This window comes from Gambusia affinis, linkage group LG14 (assembly GCF_019740435.1).
Source record: "Gambusia affinis linkage group LG14, SWU_Gaff_1.0, whole genome shotgun sequence".
Lineage (NCBI taxonomy): Eukaryota > Metazoa > Chordata > Actinopteri > Cyprinodontiformes > Poeciliidae > Gambusia > Gambusia affinis.
In genome coordinates this window covers 2406145-2419494 of record NC_057881.1, presented here as the reverse complement: position 1 = coordinate 2419494, position 13350 = coordinate 2406145, and the positions used below count along the sequence as shown (strand labels likewise).

The window sequence follows — 13350 nt, the reverse complement described above, 5'->3', positions numbered from 1 at the left end:
TTGAACTCCAGCAAAGCCAGGCTTCTACCAGATCCTTTGGGCATCTTGAAAAATGTTGTGGCTTTAGCGATGCTACTCCAAGATACTGCACGAATGACCCTAAGCCACAGCTCAGCATTCAGGTGGTTTTACTAGTTTCTATTTTTTTACATGTAAACATATAAACCATACCAATAAGGAGGAAGGATATAACTTATTTAACAACAGTCTTAGTGTTTCTAACAACACAGAAACAAGAAAAATACGTTTTGGGAACCATTTTGGCTTTCAATGTCAGTTTATGGATCAGTTATTGGTGCATGGCCACCACTTTCCAACTTCCTAGAGACACCCCTGTTATACACCTAATCTTTATTTCCTGTATAGAAAGGGTTGTTAAAGCAGCATTTAGTCCCGACTTGCATTGACTTCAATGAGCTGCAGGAGTTGGTAAAGTAACACCCTCTGATGATGCTGCATCCACGTAGCAGGTGGTTCATAAACCCTCCTTCCTCTCCCTGCATGCGCATTAGCATTGGCTTAGAGCCCGGGGCCTTTCTAACTATGAGCGCCATAATTGATCGATAACTTATTAACAGCTCAGTCTCACCTCGGAGTTTATACGGGAGGTGGGAGACGGAGAGCTGCGCGCACTTGTGGTCGATTTTTCTTCCATTGACCGCGATATTTAGCGCATGGATTTTTCTATTTAAAAAAATCCATGTTGGTGATAATCTGGAGTGTAAACGCAGTGCGTCGGAGAGGAGAAGAAGGAGAGAAGGAGGAGAGAGAGGGGGAGAGAGAGAGGTTATGGCCGGGAGGCACATTCACCTCTTACGCACACCCCTTAATGGGAAAAGCATGCAATTTAAATTCAACTCAGCTGACATTTTACGCACATTTTACGCATATACGCACGTGGCCTTCCAGAGCCCAACATAATTACTAATTTAAGAGCCGCGCGTGACCGTGGGGGCTTTGATTAGGTGTCCACCTCTGTGGAAAAGAAATACATTAGCCGAGATCTGCAGGTGACCTTGTGCAGGCCGGAGCTGCGTAAATCCATACAGAGAGAGGCAGAGATCCACCTGCTGAAATATGCATCAAAGGTTCCTCCCCTTTGAATTCATGTCCGCGCATTGTGAGGAGCGGATCGATCTCTCTGAGGCCGGCGATGATGTGATTATTGGCTTCATTATAATCAAATAATCAGATGATCAATGGCTGGATCTTGTACAGGATTATGGTGGTAATGAAATGTGAAGCAGGAGGTTGTCTAGTGGGTTGTAATGTGTGAACAACACACAACAATACGGAATATAAAGTGTGCTGAGGAAGTGTGTGTGCGTGTACGTGTGCGTGCGTGTGTTGGGGTGACGGGGCTCGGGGTGGAAAGGGGAGGGAATATGGGGTAAAAGCAAAGGGGGGCTGGGTATCTCTCCGTCTGTCTCCCGGTGAGAGCGCCGAGCCGAGCCAGAGTGCGTTCAGCCTGCGCAGCGTCGGAGCTGAAACCGCTGGGGTTCCCAAAATAAACCGAAGGCACCCCGACCCTCACAGACACACACACACACACATACACCCAGGGAGAGAGAGAGAGGAGAGGATCCAGGCGGCGGCGGAGAAAAGACCGAGGATGGAGCAGCAGACCCAAAGAAAAGACACCAGAGCCTGAGAGAAAGCGCCCTTCCCCTCCTCTTTTTGTCGCTTCCTCAGCTGGAGAGGAAACGGAGGACCGCTGCGCTGATTGATATGGATTCTCTCGTCTATTTTTCTATCGATTCTGCTTTAATTAGTGACCCCCGCTAGAGGAAGAGGAAGAGGGATACAGCGAAAGGAGGAGAGGGAGGAGCGAAAGTCAAACAGGGGGTGCTGCCTGCCTAGCCTTACTTTATTATTTCATTAATTCTTTACCAAATAATGTTTTTACGTTGCATTATTGTGTCGCTTTGTGTATTCTTCTTCAGACCAGCCAGCTACTAACCAAATCTTCACCAGAACCAAAAATTAAAATCAGCTCCACTCAGATACGGACATTTCTTTTTCTTTTCTTTTTTTCTTCCCGAGGATTCACGGGTGGACAGTTTTAGACTTTTACGGACAGAACTGGAGGAGGAAAACATTTTTATTAAACCCAAAACCAAAGCAAAGAGACGGAACCTCACCGGGCTTTACGCACAAACTGTGTCTGCTCCGACTGTTCACATGGGCGCAATGAGAGCAGCTCTCATCCGGGCTCAGAAACCTCCAGCCTGCTTGGATAACCACTGATCAGGCATCGATCACAAACATCCACCAGACCTGAAAGCAGAGCGATGCAAATCTGCAGAAGAAGAGTCCAGACTCCCCGAAGGAAAAACACCTAAACTTCCTGAACCGTCCCAGCGTCCTCAAAGCGTCCGCAGAGCAGGAGAGCAAAGCCGGCAGGCAGGCCAGAGAACGACGGCAGGACCCCGGACAGAAGGAGCAGCGAAGTGAGACCAGAATAAACAAAAAAATCCAACGACCACCAGGTCGACAGAGGACCATGTTTGTCCCCCTGCCGGTCCCCTTCGTCTTTCAGAGAACAGCGTCCGACTTCAGCGCCTGGAGACTCAAGTCCTCGCTGGTCCCGCGGTCCAGCCCCGGTAAGCTGCGTCTCCCTCCGCGCTGCACCTGCAGACAGCCAGCCCCGCTCAACACATCATTTAGTTTTATTTTACCTACATCCTGCTGAAATTGGGTTACTTTTTTTTTTTCAACGTACAGCAGGCAATATATATATTATATATATAAAAACATTTTCTTTAAAAAAAATCAGCTTTTCAATATGTTAAGGTTGCAGAAAAAGATAAAAGAGCAATAGTTTGAGAATATTTTTAGTTATTTACTTAGAATTTTTTTTAAATGATCAAAATTGTTCCGATGAGTTTTCTGTTTGTTATAATTCCCATTAATCCCTCTGTTTTACAGTGAATAAAACAAAAAAATGTAATTTATGTTTCATCTGATTTTTAAAGAATCAATCCGTTACTTACTTAGATTTGTAAAACCTTCCCAAAAGAACTGTATGCATGAATATTTAATCTCATTAGCATCCATCAGAGATCGTTGCTGCTCCTCCATCCGTCCCATCTGCCTCCTCTCCTCTCCTTCAGTCTTTCTCGGCCGGGTTCGGGGGTGATATTCATGGTCGTCTATTGATCAGGATGTATTGATCCCTGACTGTTGGGAAAACAGAAGTGCAGTTGGAGAAGGGAGAAACTTTAGTGAACCAGAAATGATAAGGGTTTGAGTTAAAAATCTGTTTTTTGGAGTAAAATAAATAAAACTGATTAGGTTTGAAGTGAGTGTGTCAGTCAATAATCGCCTCCCTTTGTGCTCAGTTTAATACCTCATCACTACTTTAATGATGCTTTGGTGAATGGCTGATCAATACCCTGCTGCAGCTGTAATGATTTTATCATTGTCTTAAATGTCTCCACTTGTTCACTGGGATAGTTATGCAGTTTTCTTCTAGAGCTAATAAGAAAACCATTTAAAAACTCAAATGAAGTTATAAACTGTTCATGTTTGGATCATTTTCAGTCAAAAATAAAACCGTTTGACAAACTGGATGCATGCTGGTCCGAGTGGAACCATGCGGCAGTAATTGAGGTTATCAGCCTAAGTAGGCGTCAGGAGGAGAGAAACGCTTTTTGCTTTGGCAGGCAACACATAACCAGCTTCTGTTTTGGAGGGGGTGGGGTCCGTTCGCCTGCTGGGCCTCTAAGAAATTAAAGTTAGAGGAAAAGCCGAGCCAGGGAGTGATTGGATGAATAAGAGAATGACCGGGTGCATGAATGAATAATGAATGAGTGAGAGAGTCGGCAATTAAACAGGTGAGCTCATCTGTGAATGGCAGCAATAAGAATTAGAGATTGTTTGCTTGGAGGAATCCGTCGTTTAAAGGCAGAGTGTGAGTGAAATCTGGCCAGCGTGTAAAATGTGAGAGCGTTTGGGAGCGAGCCGGTTCCCCTGTGTGTTAGGAAAAGAAAAGGTTGGAGTTCCTGCTCCGGCTGCTTTTTTATTTAAACACAGTGCTGTGATAAGCAGCCGATACACACCAGAGAAATAAACTCTACAAGAGTGCAAACACTCATCTGTCCATTTTTTTCTCAGTTGTTTCTTCTTTTCTCCGCCTTTCATCGATGCTCTCCAGAGACACACAAACGGAGAATCTGCTGTTTCCTGTTGTCTTTCCCATTTCTGTGTAGTAGGATTCACTCGACACGGAAATGCAAACTCTCTTCCCGTCTGCGGCTCGTCCCCGCGGACGGCCGGGTTGCAGAATTGGATTTTCTTTTGGTGTTTTGGTCGGGCCTTGTAAGCCACTTTAGCTAAATCTGTTACCCACAGCCCTGCTCTGATCTGAGACCTCACTGTGTGTGTGTGTGTGTGTGTGTGTGTGTGTGTGCGGGTACCTTTGGGTGTGTAGGGGTGCACCGATCTGGGTGTGTCCCAGATGAGGTGAGTGAGTAAAACAGCTGACAGTGGCTTTTTACTGGATCTAAACTCCTTTTTTGACAGCCTGAATCTTAAACTGTCCAGCGATTAAATCACTGATTTCAGTCCAGTTGCAGAAACTCTGAAAGGTTCTGAGATTCTGCTTTAAAATCCCTTATTTTGTTGATCAAATGACATTTGATCTCACACTGCTGCAGGATCTGTTTGCTCTCTTTCAGTTACATAAATCTTGTCACTCTTCTTTACTAGCTCTGGAAAATTACAGAAACATGCTGAGGAATGGTGGCTTTTATGGATGCAAACATAATCAATCTGAGTAGATCCTTTGACTCTCTATGGATAATAATCTTTATGTAACTAGGTTTGTCCCATTGAGTTAAAAAAATATCTTTTTCTAGAAGACATGTCTGAAGAATGGCAGCATACTGTTGAAAAGAGAAAGTATTAATTTATAGCACATAGTCACAAACAGACATACAGTAAAATACATTCATAGACATTGAAGTAAAGCAGTGTGTGTGTGCAAAATCAAAATCTGATTTCTGCTTCAAACTACTGAGTATAAGCTAGTAAAATGTTCTTTATGGCTAAAATTGTTTGTGATCCAAAGTGGCTCTAATTTAAAACAGTTAAACACAATAAGCACCCAGTTCTTTTAAAAAATCGAATTTGACTTCAATTTTCATTAAAGAATAAAAAATAAATTTCACCTAAAGTGCAAACAGATGTCAAGATATTAGAAGACTTTACATTTTTGAATAGCGCTCTGCCTACTGTGAAAATCACATTGAGCTTTGCCAAAACTTAATTGTAAGTTATTTTATAATGGTAACATCAACAATGTGTCTCCACTGATAAGGTTGAACTGAAGAGGAGATTGTACAAAAAACAGTACAAAAATAAAAAACATGAGTAATTTGTGTGGTCCACTGTTGTCTGGAAAACTCAAAGAAGGATTTTAAAGCCCCCCTGCCCCCAGCCTCCAGATTCTGGCGTTTTTTTGAGTTTGATGTCGCAGCGCACAGAGCTCCTCCTGCAGCTCCACAGCTCAGATGGCTGCGACACTTACCGTAATATTAATAATTATAACGGTGCTAACTTGCCATTATAATTATTGCCAACTACGGACACGTTTATTCGTGGCTGTTTTCACGTTTATTGCGCTGTTCATATTAGTCTCGATGTTTGCAGTTTTCTGAGCGCCTTGCTCGAAATATTGAGAGGTAATAAATTAAGTTGACATTAACAAAGACACAGCGGGACGGATCATCCGGGAAATGATGAACAGGGAGAGACTGAGTAAGACTACCTTAATGACGGACAAATTCTGGGATTTATTATGAGTCTCTGCTTATTTCCAAGCCCAAATGAGCAACTTCACGTTCAAAAACGAGCCCAAAAAGGCGCAACCCGCCACTCATTAAATTTATTTACTTTTAAAAGATGAAGCCCAAAGCCGCTTATAATAATCGGACTTGGCACAGAAACTGAAAATAGTTCCAGTTTTTCCACCAACAAAATGCATCTCCCCAAACATTTCTGTTGCACAGAGACGTCGGTCACTTTCGACAAGGAAATAACAAGAAGATAGTTGATAAGTGACTGTAGTCTGACTACTGGATTTGAAATAGCAACGCGTTAGATTACTCGTTACGGAAAAAAGTGGTCCGACATCAGTAACGTTACTGACATCACTGGCCAAAACATCCTCTAAGGGGGGAAACATTTCCACTGATCCCCGCTCCACACGCGCACCCCACAGTACCAACTTTTTCCTAAATCCACAGAGTTGATCGTGTGCGTAAAAGACGTTTCTCTCACATCAGTAGACAGCAAGCAGATAGCTTTTCCGGTTTACTTTTTCCCTCGCACCGCGCCTCCCCTAAAGTGCTCTGGCGCCCCCCAGGGGAGGCGCGCCTCACACTTTGAAAACCGCCGAGCTAGTAAAATGTTCTTTATGGCTAAAATTGTTTGTGATCCAAAGTGGCTCTAATTTAAAACAGTTAAACACAATAAGCACCCAGTTCTTTTAAAAAATTGAATTTGACTTCATTTTTCATTAAAGAATAAAAAATAAATTTCACCTAAAGTGCAAACAGATGTCAAGATATTAGAAGACTTTACATTTTTGAATAGTTTTTATATACAGCAACATTGGGACCTGTCTGTGTTAAGATTATCTGCTTAAATATTTTTAATCTTCCAATTTTTTTTTAGTTTTACAAAGTAAAAATGATCTTTAGTTAAAATTGTTTTATTTTGTTGATAGTGTGGAATTTCCCCAATGCAACAAATTTATTGTTAAAACCTAGAAGACGTATTCAAAATGAAAGTAAAGAAAAAAACTTTTTAAATTTAATGCACCTCTCATGTTCCACGTCAAACAAAAGTAATGATGTCTTTGGATTTTTTTTTGTTAGCTTGACCAACATTTTGTCTGGTGGAGTCTCTAATTTCTAAGTGATTCAACTACAAAAAGGCTTTAGAAACTGCATTTGAATAGGAAGATGTATGCTAAGCTGCTAGGCTAATGCTAGCTTGCTTCTTCTGTTTTGATAGGACTTGTTGATAATTTCTGCTTACAAAATGTTTATTTTGCTGTTATTAGTGAATGAAATGGAAAAACATACAGAATTGAATGAAATGTGTTGGTAACCTTTTTAATGGCAATATATCCCAATATGTATTCCATTAAAATGTGAAGATAGTCCTGCATACTTTTCTTTTTTAATAAAGAAATGTGCCACTAATCTTCAATTAATTTCTTTTACTTTTTTTGCATTCCTTTTTTTTCTTGTAACGTTTACTTTTAATCTGAATGAAGTAAAACGGACTTTGTCAGTTCTGCACCTGCTGTGATCCTCAGGAGGAGCTCCAACATCTCATTCATGTCAATCACAAACCAGATAGAGAACAAACAAAAGAAGAAAGGAAATCCTCTTTTCCCCAAACCACAGCCGCTTTCATTTTTTTGTTGATTTTAGTCATAAAACGCCCTGCAAGCCAACCATTCTGTCAGAATTATATTCACCATCAGATGATCGCTGCTAAGAGTTAAATCCTCCCTTTTTGTGCAGCTCGGAGATCTGATCAGAGGGTTTTTATTCTGCTGTGTGGTTTTCAGAGGGCAGGCAGGGCGGAGAGGGACCTGTAGCTGCCTCCGCTTTGTCCCCGCTCTGCAGCACAACAAAGGAAATCTAAATGCTCTTTTATTTTATGTACACTGCTGTAAAATCCTCCAGGGCCACTGTGGCCCATATAAAACTGAGAGCTGTCAGATTCTGGATTGAGAGAGATGCTTTATTTATGCCGGCCACTCTGAGAGTCCTCCTGTTCAGGCTGCGGCTGCTCCGCTCCAACTTCTCCATCATCGATCTTCTGCAGACACTGTGAAGTGAATGTGATGGGAAGCCATTATCTTTCATGATTATGCCAACAGAAACAAAGGGAACAAAGAGAGAAAACAGCTCCTGGAGGTTAGAAATGACCACAGTGAGGAAACGATGAGGCTGTGTTGCAGTGGCTGCGCTGCAGAGAAACTTTTATTGCAGAGTTCAAAGCACAGACCTCCTGCCCACACATGCACAAACCTTCACAAATACATAAATGCAGTTTGTGCTGCTGCAGGCCTTCAGCAGATCCTTAAAAAGTCACAAGTCTTAAATTCTGGTATCTAAAATTAAGGCCTTATAATGTCTTGAATTCCTTTTTTTTAATTATGTTGGCCTTAAATTGATCTTAAATGTTGCTTTTGCAGGATTATTTAATCTTGTATATTCAATGTCAGGCAAAAGTTTGAATCGCGCTCAAACATCTTTGCTTTACTCGAGGCAGTTGACTCTAGATTGACGCTATTGGTAACTAAAACAGATTTGTAAAAGAAGAAAGCAAATACAACTTGAACGGAAATAAAATTTTCAAAAACGTTAGATTCAGTTAAAGCTGTGGGTGTATAGTACGATCCTGACAGTGAGATAAAATAATAGTCTCCTGAGCTGAACAGCTAATTTTCTTTTGTGAATAGTGGGCAAATATAATATGTTCATACTTATTTCTCCTCCTTTTCATTATGGTTTGTTTCAGTTGTCACATACACTATTTATATTTCTTATTGAGTGAATGAAATCAAAAACAAAATTGAATGAAATGCCGTTGGTAACCTGCTAGCTAGAAACTTTATTGTATTTTTGACCTTTTCCAAACACCAGGTCAGAAATGAGCAACTGGCTAGCTGGATAGAGAGCTAAATAGAAAGCTTTTTATTGTTTATTATAAAATAAAAGTGCAAATTTACCATCAGTAGCTAGGACAATATTTGTTTTCGCCACTTCTGTTGGTGCATTTTGTGCAAAAAACAAAACAAAAAAAAGCATCACAAACAGCCACAAAGTGATCCAAGGTCTTTCATTGCTTTTGCTATGCTTGATTGCAACATATCAGGATCCCCCAACCGTTTCTGTGTTAATTTTTATTAAAGGACTTAAAAGTCTTAGCTTTGACTCACTGAAGCCTGCAGAAACCCTTTGTTGACTACCTGCCCTCGCACTCCGGTTCCTCACCTCTCAGAGCTCAGCAGGGGGTTTGTGGCGTCTGAACTCCACCTAACTGAGCCTGTGTAGAGGTCGTCGTCCGTCGGCATTAATTGCCTTTCTGTGGGCTTGAGCATGAAATGGCAGACCTTTCCCACTCGGATCGCAGGGATGTTTGGAGGTGTTGGCTTGATCCGATGTTTGGATCAGGTCAGAGTGACTTTGTCTCCTGGGTAAATAGCTGAGAAGATGAAACTCATGCAAACTGGAATCAAACCTGGCAGACGGGCGCACGATTTGAAAACTGCACGTTGAGGTCGGTTATGGATCGTTCCGGCGTGTGTGTGGTAAACCACAAGCAGCCCATTGTGTGAGTGGTTTTAACCTTCCACCGGTATTGATCAGCTGGCATTGACTTCCCTTTCACAGCCGCGTCCATGTGTGTGCTGCAATGTGAACGGTGATGGTGGATGTGTAGGAATGCGAGAAGGTGCATTCATGTGCACCTGCCTTAGTATGCATGCAGGCATGTGTGTGAGTATGTGTGTGTATGGATCGGGTTTTAAAAAGGGGCAGCGTTTGTCGGCGAGTCCCGGTGTTAACGTGATTGCGAATGACAAAGCGTCCAGGCGGGTTTGTTAGCTCCATAATGGGGAATCAATAGACACAACACAGATGTCAATACAACATGCTTTATTGCGTTAAGCTGCCTCACTCCCACACTGAGCTCTGAAAACACACACACGCACACACACACACTCACACACACACACCGTCTGAGGATGCATCTTTAGCTGCAGGTCGAGGTGCATGCAGGGATTAAAGTACATGAAAACTTTGACGGGTATAGATTGTGTGTCTGACAGGCGTCCATCGCATTTACACCCTGACTGTTGTATGATCGTTATTCTTCCTCCATTTTTATTATTTCACTTTCTCTTATTGTGCTAAACTTAATGGTAAAATAAAAAAATCTCAAGGAGAATAACATTTGAGAAAGAAACCCAGCCTAATCGGAACAGTTTTACTACATTTCCCAGGGTTCCCTGCTCATAATCTTTGAATTCCTCTTTTGTTTTATTGAAATATACATCAGTGTGAAGAAAGCTCACCCCAGTTGTTTAAGTGACTCAGTGGGATTAATAAAGTTTGACATTTTAGTGCTTAACATGTTTAGGGTATATTTTGTGTTGAACTAATAAAATATAAGTGTTTTTGGAGGGGAACTCAAGTATTCACGTTATGCTGCTTCTCCCACCATGCTTGACAAGCCGGTTGTAGCTTTCTCTGCCACATCTTGACTCCTCCCAACATGTTTCTTCTCATTGTGGCTCGTTAAAACCTTTCTCTACAGGACATTTGGCTGAAGATTTAAGTCCGTTTTGAAGGGTTGGATATTCCTTTTCTGGTTGTTCCATGTCGCAGAAACCAGGTTCCTGGGTTCTTCCTCCACAGCTTTATTAATATTTTAACTCCAGCTTCTTGCATTAAAAAGTGGTTGGTTTGGCTCTAGAAAATGGGATTCAGCCAAAACTTCTGTCCTAAAATTTATCTTTAGCTGCCAGTTTTGCAAAAGAGATGCCAAACCATAAACTCAGACTTTCTGAAGTTTAAAATCCAATTTTCTCCAAGAGACAATAAATTTTTTTTAATGTAAAGTACCTTATGCAGATAATTATTGCAGTAGCTAATTAGATGCATCATGTTTAATGTGTTATTTAAAGTCTGATTTGTTCACATTTGGTCTTGTTGGAAATGGTGAGTAACATTTCCCCTCATGGTCACTTCCTGCTGTGCAGATATGAAGGAATATTTCCCCCTAACTGCCAAACATGGCCGCCTGAACTCTGCTTCCCCTCGCCTCTGTCCACCGATCTGTCCATTCAACCAGCTCAAACTCCCATTGTTACCGTGGTAACATCCATAGGCCATTAGACACACATATAGGAGAGGAAAAGAGTGCAGGTAAACAGTGTCCTCCTGCACATGCATGCCGCATTGGACATTCAACTTGATGGTTGGCCCTAATGGCCCCAAACACCATTAAGGGCTAAATTGGCTGTACTGGGTTTGTCTGGCTGCCCCATGCGTCCTTCTCTCTTTGGGTATGTAATCAGCGATCATACGTCACCGTTTATGAACATAAGGCCGCCATGTCTGTCCAAGTACACAGGACCGTGTGTACTGCTTTGGTACTTTGTGTGTGTTAATTTTCCCCAACGCTTTGCTTCAGTGGCTGCATGTGTTTATAAAGCTGGTGTCCATTTTACACTCCTGCTAAATAATGAATCGCGGCCGCAGCGGGGGGACCTTTCCTGGTTTAACACCGCCGCGCGGCCTTAATCGAATGCACTCAGCGTGCACGGCCCTTTTGTCCGACAAGGTGTCCATCGATAGGCTTTCTACTCGCTGCACATAAAGGCCATAAAGAACGCTGTGCCTATTCATTCGAATTCCTCCCTCTGCCTCGTGCTCTTCCTCCTTCCTCCTTCTCCTTCACTTTTACTGTTTGTTTTGGTCCAAGATGAAATCTGGCAAGCTTGGATGAAGACGTTAGGGTGAAAAGAAAAGAGTATAAGGGAGGCTTACAACTGGAAAAAAAACACGAACACTCAGTTTCAATATCAACCTTTATCAGCTCCGTAAAATCCATGGTACATGATCAAAGTGTCCGCTTTAAAACTGTTGACTTATAATCTGAATTAGAAGCACACGAACTCAGCATGAATATGGTTTTGATTTTATTTTTTGCTCTTTTATACTTTCTTGTATACTTTTAATATATTCTGAACTGATCGCTGTTAAAAATCAGAATTTGTTCTCAGTCAACTGGGATCATAGTTTAATGGTTATGAAAGAGAAAAAGTAATTTAAACTATGAAATCAGCATAGAGTCCTTGTTAATAATTACTTTGTCTCAGATGTTGTATAAACCTGATAACCTGATTGGGCCTAACTGGGGTTGCTCCTTTTAAAAAGAAAAAACTAATTTTCTGTTCAGATCATGCAAATTAAAACAAAATTTCTTCAGAAATAATCTAAACTTTGTGGTTGTGAATTTTGGAAAATGTTTCATTTTATCAAAAACATCAGGAGTAAGAACATTACTATTACTTTTACATTACAATTACTGATTGTAAGAGACTAAGGATGCTTGCTCAGCGACTGAAATAATAAAAAGGAGATTTTTCAAAATAAAAGCATGCAGAACTGAAATTTTCCACTTTTCGAGGACATCCTGAAGTCTGAATCCCAGCCTTGACCAAGTAAAAGTTGTTAGACTAAAACTCTTTAATTTTGTTTGTAAATGAATCCATAATTGAACAAGCAATCACATTTAGGATTGAGTGACTTCTACACAATATATTGTTTGGACAAAAACTTAAGAACCAACTTTAATTGCCAAGTTTGTGCACAAACAAGCAATTTGACTTCAGTTCCACTTTGCCCTCATTGACGACCTCTTTTCATATAGATATGTATTTAAAATTTGTTGTTAATCTTTATTTATTGGTTGACGATAAAAAAAAGGTTTTAGTCAATTATTTAGCAAATAATTGACTAAAACCTGAACTTTGCGAGCCATATTTGTTTTTGATTGCACATTCACACCTTCCCAAATGAACTGGACTTTGTAGACAAACAAACTGGAATATAATTAAAGTGAACTAAACAGATCTGGTATGAATGCAAGCTAAGTTTGTATTGAGAAAAACCCGCACAGAGCAAACCAGCGCGTGTCCTTTGTCGGGCGATTTCCATGCCTGCAGGTGTGTCCGTGTGTTTCTAAGCAATATAAATCGCAGCAGTAACAATGCGTTTCTTTCTGCCGCTGATACATTTAGCTAATAAAGCCGGATGACAAAAGTGGGGTCAGATAGATTGGATTTCACCTCCTTTGTGTCCCGTCGGCTGGTGGTCAGTGCTGTTTGGGGATATAGGGAAGATTTAGACCCCCCAATTTAATTTAGCAGACAGGAGTTATGGTAATGAACTTGGGTCAGGGAGAAGAGGGCTTGAGATGAGAGAGGAGGGAAGGGCTGGGGTCCCCCGATTTACCAAAGGAACACCACGTCCTTCCTGTCCCCGACCCCTCCCTCAGTCCCTCCATTGAGCTTATTGAGGGGCCAGCAGTGACTGTGTTTTGTTGGTTTTTTTAGAGAAACGAGTAACATCATGCAGAATCTGAGTGGGGGGTGGAGGGGCAGCATGTATGCACAGAGACAGAAGTAAAGTGACAACAATAGAGGATGGGGAGTGAAAGGAATTGTTTGGGGTGGTGGGAGGTGGACAGGCGGAGGGTCCGGCCCTTTTTAATAAATCTGAGTGCTCTGGTTAGTGCTTCAATCTCCTGTACTCA

At 41.5% G+C, this 13350-nt stretch overlaps 1 protein-coding gene across 6 annotated transcripts in view; it reads left to right on the top strand.

Moving 5' to 3' along the window:
• Positions 1 to 13350, top strand: part of LOC122843577 (POU domain, class 2, transcription factor 2) — an 85241-nt gene that overhangs the window by 14269 nt on the left and 57622 nt on the right. For 2 of the 6 annotated variants that reach the window (XM_044138419.1, XM_044138418.1), the window contains exon 1: positions 1549 to 2603. The exons of 2 other annotated variants lie outside the window; for them this stretch is intronic. In XM_044138419.1, the coding sequence (XP_043994354.1) occupies positions 2504 to 2603 (100 nt within the window). In that variant the 5' untranslated portion in view covers positions 1549 to 2503. Of the gene's footprint in view, positions 1 to 1546; positions 2604 to 13350 lie in introns of those variants that run through there. 2 more of the 6 variants (XM_044138414.1, XM_044138420.1) reach the window with 2 other exon arrangements.